The following is a 23,681-nucleotide window of genomic DNA, read 5'->3' on the forward strand; positions in this document are numbered from 1 at the left end:
AATGGCCCTTGAAGAAACTTCAAACCGTTCATCCAAGATCAAGCCTCAATGGCCCTTGGATCAATCGCACATCCACAAATCAACACCTTACGAAGATCGAATCAGAGGATCAAATTACAAAGAGATTGTAACCCCAAAATCATTAATACAAAATATTATTTTGTACACGTGTTCTTGTCTTGTTCATCATCAGGAACTTTCGTGTTTACAAATTTGGCACGCCCAGTGGGATTATCTCTACCTCTCATCTCAATCATCAAATCCACAAGAAAGCACAAATAGCATCAAGGAAAATTGAAGCGGTTTTCGCAACCAACGTGAAGAATAAGAACATCCTCACCGCAAGTGTTGTCACTTTGGGCATCACAACTCGAAGCAAGGCAAGAACTCTTTCTGCCACCTCTTCCACCTCTGCATCAACTTTGCCAAATGAACAAGAATATCCGAGGCACGAGCCTCTGATCACCCTGGCCTCGTTAAAGGCGCCAAGGGAGCTCAGCCATGCAAGTCATGACTACCGTAGCAACTTCGATCGATGATCAACTGGCTCAAATGAATAAAGCGATCGCAAGGCTAACACGGACAATGGAAGGAAAACACTTGCAAATCGCTGCACTCGTCAACCGACTGGGGACGCAGGATGACGAGAAAACCGACCTAAAGGTTAATCCACTAAAGAGAAGAGCCAATGAAGAAGAGGAGCCTCCGATGGAAAAAGTCAAAGAAGAGCAGGAGCCAGACCAAGTGGCAACACTCATGGGATTCTTTCTATCTATCAGCTACAAGAGATGATCACCGACACCATCAAGGCACAGTACGAAGGGAGCTCACACACCTCCATGTTGTACTTGAAACCCTACTCCAAGAAGATTGACGCCTTGAAGATGCCAAGGGGTTATCAGCTGCCAAAATTCATGTAGTTCGATGGGAAGGGAAACCCAAAGCAACATGTCGCCCATTTCATTGAAACTTGCAACAATGCTTGGACGGAGGGAGACTACCTCGTTAAATAGTTCGTACGCTCGCTGAAAGGTAACGTCTTTGACTGGTACACCGACCTCGAGCCCGAGTCTATGAACAATTGAGATCAGCTAGAAAGGGAATTTCTCAACCGCTTCTACAGTACTCGCCGCATTGTAAGCATGTTGGAGCTAACCAGTATGAAACAGTTGAAGGATGAACCTGTCGTCGACTACATCAATAGATGGCGTTCATTAAGTCTGGATTGTAAAGATTGGCTTTCTAAAACCTCAGCCATTGAGATGTGCGTTCAAGGCATGCACTAGGGGTTACATGACATCCTCCAAGGCATAAAACCAAGAACATTTGAGGAGGTAGCAACTCGTTCCCACGACATGGAGCTGAGTATTGCCAATCACGGGAAGAATGAGCCGATCACCGAGTTTAAGAAGGATAAGGTGTTCGCCCCAAATATGGACAAGATTGGGAAGAAGCCTGACAAGAAAGCTTTTACCGTCAACACTACCCCTATCAAGACCTCATCTACGCCCATTAAGATCTCCTCCAAGAACAAAGCAAAGGAGATAAAGAAAGGTGAGCTTTCTCACACCCAAGACAGGTACAAAAACACCTTGAGGGAACTAGAGCAGAAGACGTACCCTTTTCCTGACTCTGACATAGCTGCAATGTTAGACGACCTACTGGAAAAGAAGGTGATTGAACGACCCGAATGCAAGTGTCCTGAAGAGATAAATCGCGTAAGCGATCCTAGGTACTACAAGTACCATCGTATTGTGAGCCATCATGTTGGCAAGTGCTTCGTCCTCAAAGAGCTTATCATGAAGCTAGCACAACAAGAGCAAATTAAGCTCAACCTTGAGGACACGGCCGCAACGCATACTACTACGATTGCGTTTGGATCGTTCGATCATGTGTTTCTCCAAGTGACATTTGACTATTCTAGTCAATGCTCAAGCTGCACGGTACATTCTGCACCACCATCACTGGGGGCAAGCGAACAAGATGCACCTACTGACGATGAAGAAGGCTGGACATTGGTGACCAATAAAAAGATGAGGAAGCCAAGACCGCAAGCCACAAGGCCAAAGGAGGAGCAAGGGAGAAAGCACCGCCGCTGCAACAATAGGAAGTCTAAAAGAAATATAAAAGCTGCTAAGCCAACATATGTTGGGGAACCTATGGAGCAAAAGCCACGCATTCCTATCTCCTTGCATGAGTACTTCCCGGAAGACTTCTTCCAACAAAGCACTACCGCTGCATGTCACATGGTCGAAGTGGAAATGGAAGAACCCTCAAAAGGCAAAGCCACCGCCATCGAGGAAGAAAAGACCCTCACACACAAAGAAGGTCTGCTAATGCACTTTAGCATCGAGGAAGCGTTACAATTGCTAAAGAAGATGCGAAGAGCATTAGCAACGGTCTTGGCAAGTCCCGGAGACCAAGAAGTGCAAGAAAGCAATGACGAAGGCTTGAAGCTTCAGCCACATGAAAGTGCCATATGTTTTGCCACCCATGATGCAATCAACTTCACTGACGAAGACTTACTGCTGGGATCAAAGCCTCACAACTGTCATCTCTTCGTCTCGGGGTACGTAAGGGAGCACAAAGTCAACTGCATTCTTGTAAATTGTGGGTCGGCCATAAACATCATGCCAAAGTCAACAATGACCATAATCGCCATCAAGGTGGATCAACTATCCTTAAGCCGTCTGCTAATCCAGGGTTTTAACCAATGAGGACAAAGGGTGATGAGCATGATCGGAGTGGAGATGACCATTGGTGAACTCAAATCAAGCATGATATTCCACGTGATTGATGCAATAACCTCCTGCAGCTTGTTCCTAGGAATGCCTTGGATCCATGGGAATGGAGTAGTGTCATCCACCATCCACCAATGCTTAAAATTCTACCAGGAATGAGCAAAGGTGATCCAGAGCAGCACCTAAAAAACAGGAGTGGCAAGCCATGCCCAAGAAGCAAGAAGGGCAAGCCATGCCATCTTCAAGCAAAAATGATGACGAGCCCGCTAAACCTGCAACAACCAAATGAAGTAGGACGCCTTCAAAATGACCGAACACACCCATATTCCGATACATCCTGATATTAAGAAGAAAGAATGGTCAATACCCATTCGAAATTGGAGCAAGCAAAGCTGAGACACAGCGGCACAAGGGTGATGTAAAATTGCTCAAAACAAATGCAGTTTTGCCTCTGACACAACTAAGTGATGCTAAGGTTGCAAGATCACCACAAGGCTTCATAAAAGCTCTGCCAAATGGGGTAGAACCGAAATTTCTCCCAACCACGAGGACCGAACAAGGTTTTGATCCAAATGCCTACAAACTCATGTCGAAGGCTGGGTACAACTTTGCTTCCTCTTTAAATTCTGGAAAGAAGGTTGCAAACATCGTCAATGACAAAGAACGTGACCTCACTAAGACTCAAAAGAAGTTGAAGGAGCATGGTTATGGAATTGACAACAACAAAGCTGGGCTTGGCTTCACACCGAATGCACCCGTGAAGATTTCAAGCAAAGCAGAGAACTCTAGCGCTTAACACATTAGCGTGACCATTGAACAAGATCAAGAGAAGCCTAAACCCGCCCCTCAGACATCAGTCTTCTATAGGATGAGTCGTTCAAGACCCAAAATTTTAGTGCTTAATCGCATTGGTGGTTAAGATCGAACCTCCGTCTTCAAAAGGCTTAACGCGCCGATATCCCAAAGCTTTGTTTTCGAAAGGTTGTCAAAACCTAAGAAACAAAGCAACACGGCTAGCTCTTCTCCACGACAGTCAGCTTCGGAAAGACTTGAAGATAATAAGAAGCCTTCTAGAAAGAGGGAGACAATGCCAAAAGAAGAAAAGGTCAACGGGCTAGCAGAAAAAGGCGATGTTCGAAGCTTGATTCCTTCAAGAATGAAGCACCAAGCAATCTTAGAGGTTGACATAAATGGACCATTGAAAGTAAAAAGGTGCACCATAATCCACACTGGACAATCTTCATGCCAACAAGCTCGAGAGGACAGCATTGAAGAAGAGGTTCAAGATGTTTTCCACATCACGATCCAAGAAGGCAAAGAAAACGAAGTCCCCGAGGAAGATGTCACTGCTTCACCACCACAACACGAAGATGGGGGGCAAGCCACAGTTGATGATCTCAAGGAACTCAACTTAGGCACAAACGAGGAGCTCAAACCTATCTTCGTAAGTGCGCTACTAAGTGCAGACAAGATAGAGGAGTATTACCAACTGCTATTAGAGTACAAAGATGTCTTTGCCTAGACATACAAGGAAATGCCCGGCCTTGACCCTATCATTGTTGTGCATCATCTTGCAGTCAAGCCTAGAACACGATCGATAAAGCAAACTCAAAGGTGCTATCGATTCGAGCTCATCCCACAAATTGAGGTTGAGATTGACAAGCTAATCGAAGCAGGCTTCATTCGAGAGGTGCAATACCCCAAGTGGATCTCAAACATCGTCATTGTCCTTAAGAAATCTGGACAAATACGTGTTTGCATAAACTTTCAGGACCTCAACAATGCTTGCCAGAAGGACGACTTCCCTTTGCCAATCATTGAAATCATGGTGGACGCAACCACTGGCCATGAGGCACTGTCATTCATGGACGGACGGCTCTTCTGGATACAATCAAATTTGCATGGCTCTCGAAGACGAGGAACTAACAGCCTTCTGCACTCCAAAAGGTATCTACTGCTATAAGGTGATGCCCTTTGGTCTGAAGAACGTTGGAGCTACTTATCAACACCCAATGTAGAAAATCTTTAATGACATGCTACACAAGAATGTAGAATGTTAAGTAGACGATGTAGTGGTCAAGATAAAGAAAAGATCAGATCACTTGAAGGATTTGCGAATAGTGTTCGAAAGGTTGCGAAATACAACCTCAAGATAAACCCGTTAAAGTGTGCATTTGGCATCACTTCTGGAAAGTTCCTCGACTTCATTGTCAAGCACCGTGGCATTGAAGTGGACCAATCAAAGATCAAGGTCATTCAAAACATGAATGAGCCAAGAAACCTGCACGAGCTGAAAAGTCTACAATGACGGCTAGCTCTCAACAGACGCTTCATCTCCAACCTTGTAAGGCGTTGTCAACCGCTTAGCCGACACATGAAAAAGGATGTTCCGTTCGTATGGGACGAAGCATGCCGCAATGCTTTTGAAAACATAAAAAAGTATTTATCAAGTCCACCTGTCCTAGGGGTGCCTGTGCCTGGGAAGCTACTCATATTGTATATCGTCACTCAGGAAAGTTTAGTTGGAGCACTTTTGGCACAAGAGAATGAATCCCAGAAAGAATGACCGCTTTATTACCTCAGTCGAACTCTCACTGGCGTTGAGTTAAACTACTCCCTAATAGAAAAGATGTGCCTCGCCTTGGTGTTCGCCATTCAGAAACTTAGACATTACAAGTATGCTTACACCATCCACTTGGTTGCTAAAGCTGACCCGGTCAAATACGTCATGTCAACCAATTTTGATAGGGTGACTAGCTAAATGGGCGTTGCTTCTCAATCAATATGAGATCATCTACATCCCAGCTAAAGCCGTCAAGGGACAAGTGCTAGCAAACTTCCTCACCGATCATCCAATCCCACCCGATTGGAAAATCTCAAACGACTTGCCTGATGAGGAAGTGTTCTATATCGACATCTTCCTGACATAAATGATGTTCTTCGACGGATCCGCACGAGCAGACGGAGCAGGGGCAGGAGTAGTATTCATGTCGCCACAAAGGCAAATACTACCTTACTCCTTGCAACTGAGTAAGCTATGCTCCAACAATGTCGCTGAGTACCAAACGCTGATCACCGGGCTCCAAATGATGATCAACATGGAAATCATAGCTCTTGAGGTATATGGTGACTCCAAGCTCATAATCAATTAACTCTTAACTAAATATGAGGTGAGGAAAGATGATCTCGTCCCATACTTCCGATTAGCAACTCAACTGCTACAAAAGTTCAAGGCCGTGACACTAGAACATGTGCCAAGAAAGGAAAATCAAATGGCAGACGCTCTCGCCAATCTAGCCTCGAGTATGACACTACGAAAAGATGAAGTTGCAGACGTGCCAATTTTCCAAAGATGGGTGATCCTGCTCGTTACTAAAATGCTACTGAATGATACACATGTCATCTCAGTACTTCCAGTTGATGTGGAAGAGTGGAGACAGCCGCTGATCGACTACTTGGAGCACGAAAAGCTTCCAGATGATCCTAGACACCGTTCTAAAATACGTCGACGAGCACCCCATTTCCTTTACTACAAAGGAACACTTTACCGATGCTCTTTGGAAGGAGTGCTCCTGAGATGCCTAGGTGAGGAAGAAGCCAATCAAGCCATAGAAGAACCATATTCAGGTGTGTGCGGGGCGCATCAGTCTGGACCAAAGTTACATTTCCAGCTCAAAAGAATGGGTTACTACTGGCCAAGCATGGTGAATGACTGCCTGAAACATGCCAAAAGGTGCCAAGCCTGCCAATTCCACGCCAACTTCATACATCAACCACCTGAACCATTACACCCTACAACTGCTTCATGGACGTTCGACGCATGGGGATTGGACGTTGTAGGACCAATTATGCCAAAGTCATCTGCAGGAGAAGCTTACATCCTAGCTGTAACAGACTACTTCTCTAAGTGGGCTGAAGCTATACCCCTAAGGGAAGTCAAGAAGGAAACTGTCGTTCATTTCATCAAGGAACATATCATCCACCGATATGGTGTACCTTGCTACATTATCATTGACAATAGAAAACAATTCTCTAACCGACTCGTGGATGAGCTCTGTGAGAAATACAAGTTCAAGCAGTACAAGTCTTCCATGTGTCATGCTCCGGCCAACGGTCTCACGGAAACATTCAAGAAGATGTTGTGCAACCTCCTAAAGAAGGTAATTGGCCAAACAAAGAGAGACTGGCATGAAAGAATAAGTGAAGCACTTTAGGCATATAGGACTACACATAGGACTCCCACCCAAGCTATGCCTTATTCTCTCGTATATGGCGTGGAAGCTGTTCTACCGCTCGAAAGTCAAATCCCTACACTAAAGATGGCTATATAAGAAGGCTTGACTGATGAAGAAAATGCAAAGTTGCACCTTCAAGAGCTGGAAGCGCTAGATGAAAGAAGGTTCGAAGCTCAACAACACTTGGAATGCTACCAAGCACGGCTATCCAAGGCATTTAACAAGAAGGTCTGCCCAAGGTCTTTCCAAACGGGAGATCTTGTTCTTGCATTGCGTAGGCCTATCATCACAACTCACAAGACAAAAAGCAAGTTCACATCAAAGTGGGATAGACCATACGTAATACAAGAGGTCTACACCAACGGCGCCTACTTAATCATGGCGAAAGACGGATTGAAGATCGAAACCATCAATGGCAGATTCTTGAAGCGCTACTACCCCTAAAACAAACACACAAAGCTCCTCGCCTGCATGAGCCTAAACTGCACACGGTACAACGCTCCTGCCCACAAGAGCATAAACTATGTACAGCAAAATCATCATCAAAATCACCTTTAAAATCATCACAAAAAAAAAAAAAAAAAAAAACAACCATCACTCATTTAAACTACATCATGACTTGATCCCTCCTCAACCAAGGGTACGTAGGCAATTTGAAACTTCAAAACTTCAAGTACAATCACATCATCAACAAAAACACAAACACTTTAAAGAAAAAAGAGTAAATTCAAAATATGAATACTTTATTCTTTAAAGGAAAGATTTGGTTACAAAGCCTTATTACAAAAAAAATGAACAGCAGGACGACGGACAGTGCAATGGTGTGCAGCGAACAGTGCATCGACGACGGTGCAACAAGCAGCGGCAAGAGGCACGGCAACGTCACCACCGAGGAAAGTTGTGACTAAAAGGCACTACACCGCATAAACTCGCTGCAGTCTTTTGCACAACCCCACACGGTAAAAGTGACGCAATGCAACAAGCTCCAAGCAGCGGCAAGAGGCATGGCAACGTCACTACTGAGGAAAGTTGTGACCAAAAGGCACTACACAGCATAAACCGAGGAAAGTTGTGACCAGAAGGCACTACACAGCATAAACTCACTGCAGTCTTTTGCACAACCCCACACGGTAAAAGTGACGCAATGCAACAAGCTCCAAGCAGCGGCAAGAGGCACGGCAACGTCACCACCGAGGAAAATTATGACCAAAAGGCACTACACAACATAAACTCACTGCAGTCTTTTGCATAACCCCACACGGTAAAAGTGACGCACTGCAACAAGCTCCAAGCAGCGGCAAGAGGCATGGCAACGTCACTACCAAGGGAAAACTGTGACCAAAATGCATTACACAGCAAAATCCCTCTGCAATCTTTGCACAACACCACACAGCAACGCCACCACCGAGTGAAAATTGTGACCAAAGGCACTACACAGCGAAACCCCGCTGTAGTCTTTTGCACATCGCCACTTCGGCAAGAACGAGCATGGTTCGAATCTTTTTCCTCCAGGGGATAGCTGTAGCTTTCATACTTCGAACCTGCACTAGCAGCCACTCTTTCTACACCACCAATTTATGCGCTCCAACCATTATGACCTGAGATAATCAGCTGAGGAAGATGACAAGACGATGCAAGACAACGCAGCTGTTGTTCCATGAGTTCCAAGCCACCTTCCGCATGTGCCATCAATGGAAGTTTTGTAGCAATTTGAGGCCCGTGGAAACCGAGTCAAGCAAAGCAGACTTTCGATGCGTTTCTAGGTTCTTCGTCGGTTTGGCAGCCTCAGCCTTGCAGATCACCATATAAAAGAAAAAAAAAATGGTGGAATCTTGGTGGACAGCACCATGTAAAAAAAAATCATAAAAAAAAATATAAAGTCTTTCATGGTGGACGGCACCATGTAAAAAAAATCATAAAAAAAAATATAAAGTCTTTCATGGTGGACGGCACCATGTAAAAAATAATAATAAAAAAATTATCAAGTCTTTCATGGTGGACGGCATCAAGTGAAAAAAAAAATATATATATATATATATATATATAATTATAAAGGCTTCAGGCACCATTTGAAGGTAAAGAATAAAAAAAAGAGGTAGCAATGATGATGTTGGAAAGCATCTTTCAAAGACAGGACCAGCTGCCAATTGTTTAAATTAGCAAATTGGAAGATGCAAGGCAGTGAGCAAATGCAGTGGCCATGCAGTGCCCTATATGCGTGTGTTTGTGTGTGTGTGTGTGTGTGTGTACAAGTTGTGGAATTAAAAGTAAAGAAAGTAATGAAGGCCATCATTCATGTGTGGACATATTTGTTATATACAAGTTGTAATTTTGTAGAGTTTGAAATTCACACGGTGCCAGTTGCACCGGCAGCATATAAAAAAAAATAAAAAATAAAAAGGAATGGTGCCGTGATTGGATAGGTATATACCTTGAGTCAAATAAAAGCTCATTTACAAATATCTCTAAAAAAAATTTATAGAAATGTGGATGTACATGTACATGAGTTAAAAAAAATCAAATAAATAAAAGAGCCTTAATTGATCAGGTGGAGCCTCATAACTCGGCAAAACTCCAGGAAGAAGAGGCACCGGCGGTTGATTGTTGGGAGCCTCAACACTTGGTAAAACTCCAGAGGACGAAGGCAATAGGTGCCTCTGGAGTAAAGCCACAAACATCTGATGGTCACTCTGAATCCGACTTTTGGATTCCTGAAGCTGGTCAAGCTTTCTCTTCATGCTCATTGAGTAACTATTGGCAAGCATGTGCAACTCTCTGTTTTCATGCTTAAGCCCTCTAATCTCTTGCTTAAGACTCACCACCTCAACCATAAGTGACTCAACTTGACGAGTTCGAGCAAGAAGACGTTAGCCTATGTTCGATACAGAGCTCGCACACTGAACACTGAAAGCCAAAGAGTCTTGAATAGCCAGTTCATCAGACCGCTTGGAAATGATCCTGTTATCCTTGTGGGTGAGAAGATTTCTAGCAACTACCGTATCGGTTATGTCATTCTTCATCACAGAGTCCCCAACTGTAAGAAGACCGTTGGGGGATACGAAGGATGGATGCCATATGTTGTCTTGAGAAGGCAAGTCGACATCTTCCCCAACATTCAAATCAAGACGACGATCAGACAGGCAAGCCATATGCAGAAATGAGGAAGGAATAAGAGGTCAGGTAAATCAAAATCTCAGAAATACAAAGAGGGTAGCTTCTACAGGCAGCAACTCTCAAACATGCTTTTGAAACACAATTGTTGCCTCTATAAAAAAGGAAGGGGCAACAGGGCCTATTCAGAAATCGAAGAGGTGCTTGCTCAGAAATCAAAAAGGCGTTTGTTCAGAAATCGAAGAGACGCTTGCTCAAAAATCAAAGAGGTGTTTGTTTAGAAAGCAAAGAGGTATCACCCTCTAAACCTCAAAAGTCGGACCGCTTATTCAAGGATCGAAGAGTCATCACTCTCTGAATTTCAAAAGCCAGATTTGTAGGATCAAAACTTGTTAGCACCTTTCACACGCAACCTTAGCTTTGCGGACATTACGGGCAACTTTGTCAAAGATTTCTGACAAAGTTGAAAACGCATGAATCTTACTGTTTCAATTACCCAATGGTTGCCGACAATAGTAAACGAACAGTACCACCACTTGCTATTGGGAAATCCCTATATATGTCGACCTTCATCTTTCATGGCAAAGCAGACCTGCAAAAAATGCCTAACTCTTCCTCACCTCCGAGAGCGCACTCCCAGCGAAGCCTCTTGAAATACTCAGTTTTCCTCCTCCCCAAGGATACCTCTGCAAACAAGTTACACCAAAGCAAAAGTATCACATATCATCAGGGTTGAAAGCAAAAGTATCTCATATCATGCTTTTTCCCTATCTTTTCCTTTGCCCTTGCCCTTACCTGCAAACAAGGAGAAAGAGAGCAATCAGTCGAAACCTGAAATCAAACTTTCGATCTGGAACTGATTACTTGGAACCTTTGCCTGGTTGTTTACCTTGCATTGCTCTCGAGTACTCATCATCGCTGAGAAGCAATGTTCTGAAAGACCATTTAAATGCAAATGTTGTATTCCACTCCTGCATCAGGGATAAATACTACAAGAGGTGGAAGCAGAATGATCAATGATGAGCTAGAACAGACCACTATACCACGACGCCCTTCCCTGCAGAATGGCATAATCCAGATGGAGGAGTCTAAGTCAAATCAAGCTCGGCATCGTTGCTCTAATCAAAGAGCTCGAAAAGCTTCAACAATTTTTCGCTAACACCGTCACCGAAGAGCAAAGCCTTGCCGTGCAACAATGTCAAATTGCCACCACTTCTTTGAAAGTAAGAGTATCTCATATCATGCTTTTTCCTTGTCTCTTTCTTTGTCTTTGTTCTTACCTGCAGGACAAGGAGAAAGAGAGCAATTAGTCGGAACTTGAAGTCAAACTTCTAGTCAGGAACCGACTGCCTGGAACCCTTCCCTAATTGCTTACCTAGCATCGCTCTGCTGGGGAAATAGACAAGGCATCAGAAGATACCACATTTTCCTGGAGAACAAATAAGGCAAGCGAAAATGATACATTGAAGCATGTGGAGACAAGCACAACAAAACACGTGTCGATTCATCCGCTACTTCTTCAAAAAGCAAAAGTATTTCATATTAGGGTTGAAAAGTACTGTAGACTTGACGGACCTGTTTTAAGTCAGCTCATTAAGACGTTGCCATGTGAGATCGCTCGTGGTCCAATTCCATTCAAGAACAAGCCTCGACAGCCCTTAAAGAAATCACAAGTTCGATTCAAGATCAAGTGTCCACCACCCTTGAATCAAGTTCAGCTCTAGATAAAAGGAGTAAATTCAGACATTCGGTGCCACTCTGGCAAAAGAAACCCCCTAGCCCAGTTCAAGAATAAGCCTGTAGAAAGTGAACAATTGGAGGAAACTAGAAAATCATCCAACCCTGTTCAAGATCAAAGCTGTGGAAAGTCAACAAGCGCAAAGATCTACCACATAAAGCTCCTTGTGGTCCAATTTCATTCAAGATCAAGCCTCGACGGCCCTTGAAGAAATTTCAAACAAAATTCAAGAATGAGCCTCAACGGCACTTGAAGAAAACTTTTAGCCCAATTCAAGATCAAGCTTCCGTGGCCCTTGAAGAAATTTCTAGTCCATTTCAAGATCAAGCCTTGACGACCCTTGGATCAACATCCACATTAAGGGACTTCAAAACGCATCTCCTACACGTGACAAGCACATGTACGAGACGCACCTTGAAGTGAGGGCATTTGTAGGCATCGAAATTTCGATGAAATGAATGTTGACCAATAATTAAAATTTCAACGCTCACGTGTCACATAAATTTTACACGTAGCGTGTGACTCAACGAAAAATCGAAATAAATCAGAAAAGTCATCAAATAGGACACGTGTCAATACCTGGCAAAAATGATTTATTTCATCTGATTATTTAAATCCAAAAAATCAATTATGGAATTCTATAAATAGGAAGTCAAGGCATTCATTTTAGGAGACCAATTGATATCACACCAAAACCTTGAAGCTTTGAAATTCTAAAGCTCTCAAGCAAATCCCAAAGGATCAAGAAAGCTCTATTCGTTCTTCGTCAAATCCTCCTTCAAGATCAAGCCCTGACGACTCTTGAAGAACTTCCACCAACTCAAGATCACGCCCCGATGGCCCTTGAAGAAAGTGTTCATCGTTCATCATCCGTTCATCCTAAGATCAAGCCCCAACGGCCCTTGGATGAACAACGTCAACAAATCCACACATCCAACCGTTCTTAAAGATCAAGCCCAAAAGTTCTTGAAGATCCGTTCATCACCGTTCTTCAAGATCAAGCCCAAAAGCCCTTGAAGATTCCCTCATCCATCAACCTTCAAGATCAAGCCCAAAATCCCTTGAAGAAACTTACCTCAACCTTCAAGATCAAGCTCCAATGGCCCTAAAAGAAACTTCAAACCATTCATCCAAGATCAAGCCTCGACAACCCTTGAATCAATCGCACATCAACAAGTCAACACCTTACGGAGATCAAATCAGAGGATCAAATTACAAAGAGATTGTAACCCCAAAATCCTTAATACAAAATATTATTTTGTACACGTGTTCTTGTCTCATTCGTCATCAAGAACTTTCGTGTTTACAGCACTTAACCAGAGGCAACAAATTCACTCGACGTCGTTAATCGTGGATTCACTCAACATGATCAAGTCTAACACTTGCTTTAAGAGGAAAAACTCACTCTCTTCTTAGTTTGATTTTAATTCACTATTTGACTACGTAACCTTACATATTGAGCCCTTTAAATAGGAGGTTATCTTGCATTGGTAGAATAGATAACTAATAACATATTCTAGTTACAATGCAACATAATAACATAATTAAAATAGATCAAAGCATGGCTTTAATAGATGAGAAGGCACCAACATCCATATTTAATATAGGAACCATACTTATTGTAGTGCCTACATCATACTTCGCTTCTTGAAAAAACCTCGTCCTTGAGTTTCATTTCGTTTTCCTCGATATTTTGGATGACCTTGCAAATTCTTCAACAGCAACCACACTAGCAAAATGAAGTTCAAGGCGGTCAAAGTGTTCCAAGGAAAAAAAGATCCAAATTCCACTTCCCTAATTCTTCCAACCGTTGTAGGCCCTAGTTCCTTCTTCTTGATTGAAATTGACAACATAAATCTAAAATGTTTCTTGAGTTGGGTAAGGATGGAAGGATATTAAGGAATCAAAATTATCTTCACCGATTCTTTTCTTCAAAAGTTTCCTCTCTAGATTGTGAGTAATGAAATATTCCCAAACGCAATCATTATTCTCATGCAAAGTTTTTACCTTTATGAAATTGTACATAAAACATTTCCACCATTGTACTTACATCATGTGGATAACGCCAATCCACAAAGCCTTATCTCCTAGTAACGGATAAACTTTTTGATGAGCCGTATCAACAGTATAGTCGTCTTCATTATCATACTTGTTGTAAATTGGCGGTGAATTCCAATCGACGCAACTAGAGGCGGATGCATTGAGGGGCAGGCCCCCTGAACTTGGGTGAATGTCCATAGATAACTTGAGTGCTGACCCCCAAACTTCGGTCAATGTCCCTGGATAACTTGGATGGTGCCCCTTTGAAGATTGTAGTTGGCTTCATATATGCCCTCCAACTGTAAGAGTGGCTCTTCTTTTTTTTTTTTTTAATAAATATTACTTTGTCAAAACCACATAGTTTTGGACCCTTAGTTTAATTAAAAAAAAACACCAAGAGCCAAAAAAATAAGTGCATGGATGATGGATATGTTACTCAAGGGAGTTAATAACATGGAGCTCAAAGAATGACAAACTTCCATCATTATCATGTGGAGCTCTTTATTGCTATCGTTGATAAACAACTTGTGGAATTAAATAGTCGTTTTGATGAGGTAAATACATAGTTGCTTCTTTGTTTGGCAAGTTTGAGCCATGATGATTCATTCTTGCCTTTTGATGAACAAAAGCTAATATGTTTTGTGCAATTTTATCTGAATGAATTTACTACTTGTCAACTATTGGCACTTGAAGATCAACTTGGGCATTATATTCTTGATATGCGTTCGAGTAGTGAATTTTCTCAATTGAAAGGAATTGGTAGCCTTGCAAAAAAAATGGTGGACATTGGGAGGGATAGAGTATATAATCATATGTATTTGCTAATTACATTGGCTTTGGTTCTACCAGTTACTATTGCTTCAGTGGAGAGAGCTTTTTCCGCTATGAATATTGTGAAGACTCCATTGCAGAACCGAATGAGAGATCAATGGTTGAGTGATAGTATGGTGGTTTATTTGTTCTATAAGTTATGAATGATGGAACTATAGTTTAATTTTTAAGGTTATTATATGTCTAAGAAATGTTTGTAAACTTTTATTTGTGACCCCCCAAAATATTTTTTCTGGATCCGTCATTGGATGCAACTACTTTCTTCAACGATGTGGTGTTGAAACGGATTGATAATCATAGCCATGATCTTCAATCACAGCGGAAAACCTGCTCTGGTGTCACTTGACGCAGTAGAGAAGCAAAGGACCTAGGGAAATAGAAAGAATGGGGATAGATACCTAGGAATCACTCAACCAGGGGCAACAGATTTGCTCAATGTCACCAATCATGGATTCACTCAACATGACCAAGTCTAATACTTGATTTAAGGAAGGAGAAAAATCACTCTCTTCTTAGCTTTAATTCACTAATTGGGTACTTAACCTTACATATGGAGCCCTTTAAATAGGAGGTTACCTTACATTGGTAGGATAGACAATTATTAACATATTATAGTTACAATGCAACCTAATTAAAATAGATCAAAATATGACTTTGATAGATAAAAAGCCACCAACATCGATATTTTATATAAGGACCATACTTCTTGCAGTGCCTACATCACTAAGTGCTTGCGGAAACCCTAGAGACAGTTATGACCTTCTGGTCTGCTCTAATACAAATGGAGTTCCCTCTGTAGCCGATGAAATTTGATTGCCATTAATATTGGGAATTTTCCGTTAATGTATTTGAATTTGTCGGTTTGAATGTTACGGTAGAAAGTTGTATCCCTAAGCCTAACGATATATAATCTAACAGGAAATTGAAACCATATTATTACACGTGATAATTAATGCCCGGTTTGTATTATATTCCGTTTCGTTTATTTTAATCGGAGGAGTTTAAATATTTTTAATTTTTTGAAAAGATTTATGAATAAAGGGCAACCTCAACCTAACATGGTTCTCCAATTTGCCAGGGTTAGGAGAACGTCTATCTATACGATTCTACTCTTGTTTTGCAAAGAAACTGTTTTCAAGACTCGACCCCGTGACCTTTAGGTCAGAAGCAACATTTCCGTTGCACCAAAATGCGCACCACAAGGTGTCTTTAAAACAACAGAAGGGGACTGTATATATTGAAATGTAAAATTACGAAAGAACTAGTATTGATTATAGTTATGATAAGTAGAGAAAACAATAAAAGAAATTGAATCAAAATAATTGCTACATGAAAGTACATCAGTTAAGATTTGCATTCAACAGGGAATTCCTGGGGAAATCGCTTTCCGTCAGTGCAGTAATTATAGATCATGTAGTTGTTTTGGACCCAGCTAAGCCTCTTCTTCCCAATTGAATGGAGCTCTTCTGATAGCCATGCATTACTTTGTGATGGTGAAGATTTGCATGAAGATGCTCCATTTGATGGCCAAACACAAGCGTTATCGGCAGTGAAATTCCTGTATGAAGCAGTGAAAGGAGCTCTACTCCAATCTGTTTTGATAAGTCCACCCCTTGTGGCCCAATCATCCGCATTCCAGAGGCTAGAGTGTATCCTCATTGGTTGGTGCTTTGGAAAAGGAACACCAACTGATTCGAAGTTCTTGAACTCTCTAATTGGAGTACCATCGACAGAGAAACTGTAACAGAAAAAGGAAAGAAAAAATTGTTAGAGAATTAATTAAAGCAAAAATTTTTGGAAAGATAAATATTGAAAATTTGGACAAGTGAGTTATTTACATTATGCAATGTGGATTCCAGAGGATGGAATAGGTGTGAAAGTCAGCCGTTGGGTCAAACCAGAGGTAGAATTGTTGCTCTCTGTTGCCTTTGCCTTGGCTAAAGACATTGGTGTGCAGAATGTAAGGGTCTCCAGTCAAGTTACCCAAGAACTCAAAATCTATCTCATCCCATGCTGATCCTTTTGATGATAACTGCAAGTATTAACAACATTATTGTTAAATTGTTAATGAATCGATCAGAAAGGAATTCGAACCCTGGTGCAAACAAGAGGCGGACACACTGTCCTAGGGTTCCTAGCGAACAAGCCAAAGAATGTGTTATCAAATACTAGAAAACTTGAAGAGTGAAATGAGTTTTGAAAATGGATGAAAACATACATAGTAGGCTGTGACAGTGCCAGCAGAGTTTCCAGGGACAAGCTTGATCTGCATGTCAATCTTGCCGAACAAATACTCATTTTTGGATTCGAATGCAGAGCCAGAGACTTTGTCAAGTGAAAGAGTGAGAAGCTCGCCATTGTTGAGTATCTTAGCTCGACCGTCTCCCCATGTAATCTCAAATTCCTGGTTAAACTTACCAGCAGAGGCAAATATTAAAGAGCTTATAGCACGAGAAGTCAGCAGCGTTAATAATGAAATAAGTGATTTGAAGGAAGCCATGGGTTTTGTTTGTAAATGGGGGTAGAAACTAGACAGCTATAAGGTGGTGAGTTTGATGTAGGTAGCAATGCATGGCTTAGGGTTTATGTAGTAATGGATGGAGCAGATGTGGTTTGGCTGAGGGGAAAGAGAATAGGATAGTCCAATTTGATAGCTGTGCCCAGTTAGCTCCTGAGCTCATCACATATGCAGTATGCAAGGGGAACTGGAGCCAAAACCCGATAAACCGGATCGCGGGTTTTGAACAGATTTTATGTGAGGAAAGTGTTTGATGGGGGAGGGTTTGGGATTGGGAACCTTCGGACTTTACCAACATTTTTTGCTTTTATCTGCCACCGACAATAGTGTCCTACCAAAGTCCACACGTGTGCATCCCAGCCAGGAGAAAACATGCGTACGCCACATTTTTTACCACATACTACAGAAAAGTGTATTTCTTACAAAAGACAATTCGACGTGAAAACTTGGGCGACGAAATGTTCACATTTTTGTACCCCATAGTACGGTAATTGTTATACAATACTACTACAGAAAAGTGTTCCTGACTAATTGAACGAAATACAATTCATCGTGCAAAAATTTGAGCAACAAACATTTTGCCGCCCCTTTGCACTTGGGCAAAGTTCGAGATGCAAACGTTTGCGGGACGAACAATAAAGCTTCATCACGCATGAATGTTTACACAATGAAATTTAGGTCAGAAACACGACAAAAAACTTTATCGCAAGAAACTTATCATAAAAAAAATACTTCGTGCCACTAAAATTGAGGTGATGAAGCACCTTGTCACAACATGCTTAAGGTGACAAATTCCTCCATGGTGCTGAAGTTTAGGCGGCATACCAACGTCATGTCAAAAAACCTTGAGCGACTAGATACATTGTCGGGTAAACCAAGGCACAACGAAATCATTACTCGCACATTTAGTTTTTGATTTTTTTTTTGAATTAAAATTTCGTCGTGCTTACTTTTAAGCTACGAAATATGTATTTTTTTTATTAATTGTATTTAATTAATTAATTTTTAATTAAATTGGATATTTTAATTAATTTAATGATTTAGTATTTAAAATACAAAATAATAATAATAATAAACAATGTACAAAAGCTATTAATATTATATATAGAAATGTACGTATAAAAAAAATATATTATACTATCCTAATACAAAATGACTATGGAGGTGACGATTGGGAATTTGTTGGGTACAGCAACTGGGAACTCGGTGGCTGAGGTGGCTGGGAACTCGAAAATCTAATGCCTAAAAACTGGACAGTGTGTAAGATGTAGCTCATCTGGTCGCCCCAGACTGCAAGTTGCTGCTTCAGGTCCTGAACTTTCGCCATCCACGTGGCAACTTGTCCTGAGCTGTCTCTGGAAAGATGAAGCCAGTGTCACGGACTCTAAATCATGATCAGAAGTCTTGCATCCTCGGTCAGAGTCACCTCTTCTATACAGGTGTCTAGGGGAATCTACGAAGCAATCTCCTGGAGAAGAGCATTCTCCAGTAACCTGTAATAATTAAGAAAATACATTTAAAAAATTTCAATATTTATACACGAAAGAAAAAAGCAACAGTCAAATAAACTTACATTGAGCTACTCAGCCATCTCGGAATTTATAAATTGACATGCGTCAATTCTCTTTTTGAATTCATAAACATAGAAATTTAGATTATCTGTGTGAGAAAAAAAAAATTTGAAATTTGGCATATCCATTCCCAAGTTTAAATACAATGTAAATTATTTTTGTTTCCAAATTTTCATAAGTGAGAGTTAAAAATAAATAAATAAATAAATAACTCAACTATGAGTAGCCACCACACACCATTTTTGCCGTTGCTGCCACTGTAAACACGAAAGATTCCTGAAACAAGAGACAAGAATACGTGTACAAAATATATTTTTTGTATTAATGATTTTGGGGTTACAATCTCTTTGTAATTTGGTCCTCTGATTCTATCTTCGTAGGGTGTAGGTTTGTGGATGAGTTGTTGATCCAAAGGGCCGTCGGGGCTTGATCTAAGGATGAACGGATGATGAATGAATCTTCAAGGGGCGTTGGGCTTGATCTTGAAGAATGGGTGTATGAGTTTGTTGAGGTTGTTGATCCAAAGGGCCGTTGGGGCTTGATCTTAGGATGAACGGATGATGAATGATGAACACTTTCCTCAAGGGCCGTCGGGGCTTGATCTTGAGTTGGTGGAAGTTCTTCAAGGGCCGTTGGGGCTTGATCTTGAAGAACGATTGGATGTGTGGATTTGTTGAGGTTGTTGATCCAAAGGGCCGTTGGGGCTTGATCTTAGGATGAACGGATGATGAACGATGAACACTTTCCTCAAGGGCCGTCGGGGCTTGATCTTGAGTTGGTGGATGAGCGGATCTTCAAGGGCTTTTGGGCTTAATCTTGAAGAACGATTGGATGTGTGGATTTGTTGAGGTTGTTGATCCAAAGGGTCGTTGGGGCTTGATCTTAGGATGAACGGATGATGAACGATGAACACTTTCCTCAAGGGCCGTCGGGGCTTGATCTTGAGTTGGTGGAAGTTCTTCAAGGGCCGTTGGGGCTTGATCTTGAAGGAGGATTTGACGAAGAACGAAGAGTGATTTCTTGATCCTTCGGGATTTGCTTGAGAGCTTTAGAGTTTCAAGGCTTCTTCCTTTCTTCCTTCCTTCTTTTCTTCTTTTCCTTCTTCCTTCTCCTCCTCTCTTTTTTTTTTTCAAAATGAATGCCTTGGCTTCCTATTTATAGAATTCCAAAACTTGATTTTTGGATTTAAATAATCAGATGAAATAAATCATTTCTGCCAGGTATTGACACGTGTCATATTTGATGACTTTTCCAACTTATTTCGATTTTTTCGTTAAATCACACGCTACATGTAAAATTTATGTGACACGTGAGCGTTGAAATTTTAATTATTGGTCAACATTCATTTCACCGAAATTTTGATGTCTACAAATGCCCCCACTTCAAGGCGCGTCGTAGACATGTGCTTGTCATGTGTAGAAGATGCGTTTTGAAGTCCCTTAATGTAGATGTCAACCCAAGGGCCGTCGAGGCTTGATCTTGAATTGGGCTGGAAATTTCTTCAAGGGCCGTTGAGGCTTGATCTTAAGTTCGACTGGAAGATTTTCTGGTTTCCTCCAATCGTTGATTTTCCGCAGGCTTAATCTTGAACTGGGCTGGAGGATTCTTTTGGTCTCCTCCGAAGGTCTGAACTTACTCCTTTTATCTGGAGTTGAATTTGATTCAAGGGTGGTGAACACTTGATTTTGAATCGGACTTGTGATTTCTTCAAGGGCCATCGAGGCTTGATCTTGAGTTCGACTGGAAGATTTTCTGGTTTTCTCCAATCGTTGATTTTCCGCAGGCTTAATCTTGAACTGGGTGCAGGGTTCTTTTAGTCTCATCCACTCGTTGATTTTCCTTTGTGCTACTCTTGAACTGGGCAGCAGGATTCTTTTGGTCTCCCCCGAAGGTCTGAGCTTACTCCTTTTTTTTCTGTTTCTTTGTTCAATCTTTCTAATTTGTACTGAAGAGTACGAAATAGGAAGATTGATTTTTCATTGTCACTCGTCTTTCTCCGCTGGTGTGGTCCCTTCTCTGGAAGTGTATCAACTTTTGAAGATGACTACTCGAGAGCAACGCTAGGTAAGCAACCAGGGAATAAATTCCAGGTAGTCGGTTCCAGATTGGAAGACTGACTCCATGTGCCGGCTGATTGCTCACTTCACTTTGCCATGCGAGTAATAACAAGGACAAAGGAAATGACAGGGAAAAAGCATGATATGAGATACCTTTGCTTTTGAAGAAGCAGCGAATGAATCAGCACATATATTTGTTGTGCTTGTCTCCACATGCTTCGATGTATCATTTTCACTTGCCTTACTTGCTCCCCTTTGCAGAAGTGGTATTTCCTTATGCAGGTTTAGCATCTTCTCTTGTAGTATTTGTTCCTGATGCAGGAGTTGAATGCAAACCTTGCATTTGAATGGACCATCACTTCTTGGTGGCAGCGCAAGTTTGAGTGGAGGTTCCGACATATTGCTTTCGCTGTCCTTGTCTTGGCCGGTGAGAACAAGGGCAAAGGAAAAGATAGAGGAAAAGCATGATATGAGATACCTTTGCTTTCGCCCTTGATGATATGAGATACTTTTGCCTTGGTGTCATTTGTTTGCAAGGGCATTCCCGGAGAGGAAGAAAACTGAGCATTTTGAGATGCTTTGTTGGGAGTGTACTCTCGGAGGTGAGGAAGAGTTGGACATTTTTTTTTTTTTTTTTTCTTTGTTTGCAGGTCTGCCTTGCCATAAAAGATGAAGGTCGACATATATAGGGATTTCCCACTAGCAAGTGGTGGTACTGTTCTTTTACCCTTGTTGACAAACGTTTTGATCCTGTAAATCCGGCTTTTTGAAATAGTGACGACTCTTCGATCTTTAAATACGCCTCTTTGATTTCTGAACGACGCCTCTTCGATTTCTGAACGAGCGCCTCTTTTGACAAAGCTGCACGCGTTTTCTGAAAAGCAGAGAAAGCGTCGCCGAACTTTGCGCTTGTCGGCTAAAGATGTGTAGCTGCGATGATGACTTCCACGTGATCTTTTGACAAAGTGGCACCTGTGCTCTGAAAAGCCGAGAAAGTGTCGCCAACTTACGCCGGAAAATCCAGCTTTTGAGATTTGCAGAGCGATGTCTCTTCACTTTTCAATAAGCGGCCCTTCGATTTCTGAACCAACGCCTCTTTGATTTCTGAGCAAGCGCCTCTTCGATTTCTGAGCAAGCGCCTCTTCCTTTTTATAGAGGTATTGATCACCTCTAACATGCACACTTTGAAGGTTGCTCATTCCTGAAAATCATCTCCGGCCTTTTGAGTTTTAACTCTATCCACCCATCTCTTTTAACACCTTTGAAAAATGGCTAACCCATCGAACCTTAGCTTAGAATTGAGTCTCAGCAGTGATCCGGTTGCTCCACGTCAAGGTAATGTATGGTGCCCGTCTTTCTTATCTTCTAACGGTCCTCTTACAGGTGAAGACTCAGTGATGCAGGATGCAACAACAGCTACAATAGTAGCTAGGAACCTCCTCACACCAAAAGATAGTAGGCTGCTTTCAGGACGGTCCGATGAGTTGGCCGTTCAAGAGTCCCTCGCTCTCAGTGTTCAGTGTGCGAGCTCTGTGTCCAACATGGGCCAACGCCTGTTTGCTCGGTCTCGTCAAGTGGAATCATTGATGGCAGAGGTGGAAGATCTTAAGCAGGAGATTAAACAGCTTAAGTACGAGAATAGAAGTTTGCATGTGCTTGCAAATAACTATTCGTCGGGCATGAAGAGGAAGCTTGATGAGATGCAAGAATCTCAAGGTCGAATTCAAAGTGACCGTCAAAGGCTTGCGTCTTTCTTCCAGAGGCACCTTTTTCCTGCGTCATCTAGCGTTCCACCAAGTATTGGGGCCTCGAATGATCTATCTTCGATGCCTCCCGCTCCTGGAGTTTGGCCAAATAGTAGGGCTTCACGTAAACAACCTTCGTGAAAGCTTCATCTTTTTTCTTTTTTTTTTTTTTTTTTTTTTTTGTACGCACTTGTAATTTCTCGAAAATCAATGCTAAATACAGATAAAACATATACATCACCGTCCATCATCATTTTTTTTTTTTATTCTTTTCTTTGCTTTCGGTGGCGCTGATCCACCATTCATTTATATATATATATATATTTCAGATGGTGCCAGAAGCACCACCATTGTTTTTTTCTTTCTTTTTATTATATATATATATTTTTTTCTTTTTGCACATGGTTCCAGAAGCACCATCATTGTTTTTATTATATATATATATATATATTTTTTTTTTTTCTTTTTTAATTTTTTTTTTATTATTCTTTTGAAAGATGCTTCCCAGCATCATCATTGCTACTTTTTTTTTTTTTTTTTTTTTTTTCTTTATATGGCCATCTGCAAGGCTGAGTTCGTGGGTGAAAACCCAGGCCGAGTTCGAGAGAAGACGGATGAGGTCTTTGGGTGTGAGTTGACAAACTTTGTTTTTGTTGATCACATTCAAAGGCAGCAGCCATGGCGGAGGTGCAGAAGCAGCCAGAGCTTGAAGCAGAGTGTAAGGCGTCGAGTTTGAAGTGGCGGAATTGCAGCGGCGCTAGGTGATGAGCTGTTGTTGGCGAGAGGAGAAGGTGACTTGAGAAGCGAAAGGTGACGGGATCCATGCTGTGGACAATGAAGGACTTGAAGTAGATGTCGAAGATGCTGAGCATGTAAACGGCATAGAGAACTACGTCAAGCACTACCAGCCATTTCTCTTTCCTCTTCCTTCGTGATCTTGTTATCTTTTTTTTTTCTTTGTTCTGTCATCTTTCTTTGTAGAGGCAGGAGTTAAAAAATGCATCAAGCCCAAAAGGATCAAACAACTCATCATTATTTTTCGCTGGTGCAGCTGAAGTCACGTTCTGCTTCGTCTGGTCATCTTCATCTGATAT

The 23,681-nt window shown here is 41.6% G+C and overlaps 1 protein-coding gene across 1 annotated transcript; it reads right to left on the minus strand.

Annotated features, from left to right (window-relative positions):
• Positions 1-15,983: 15,983 nt before the first annotated feature.
• On the minus strand, positions 15,984-17,468 carry LOC137737937 (putative xyloglucan endotransglucosylase/hydrolase protein 23). The gene is made up of 3 exons (XM_068477525.2): positions 16,915-17,468; positions 16,535-16,728; positions 15,984-16,434 (listed from the first exon to the last, which is right to left on the minus strand). Exons 1-3 carry the CDS (start codon positions 17,194-17,196, stop codon positions 16,041-16,043), a joined length of 870 nt encoding a protein of 289 aa, XP_068333626.2. The 5' UTR covers positions 17,197-17,468; the 3' UTR covers positions 15,984-16,040.
• Positions 17,469-23,681: the final 6,213 nt, after the last annotated feature.

This window comes from Pyrus communis, chromosome 13 (genome assembly GCF_041283825.1).
Source record: "Pyrus communis isolate YQ-2024b chromosome 13, ASM4128382v1, whole genome shotgun sequence".
Classification (NCBI taxonomy): domain Eukaryota; kingdom Viridiplantae; phylum Streptophyta; class Magnoliopsida; order Rosales; family Rosaceae; genus Pyrus; species Pyrus communis.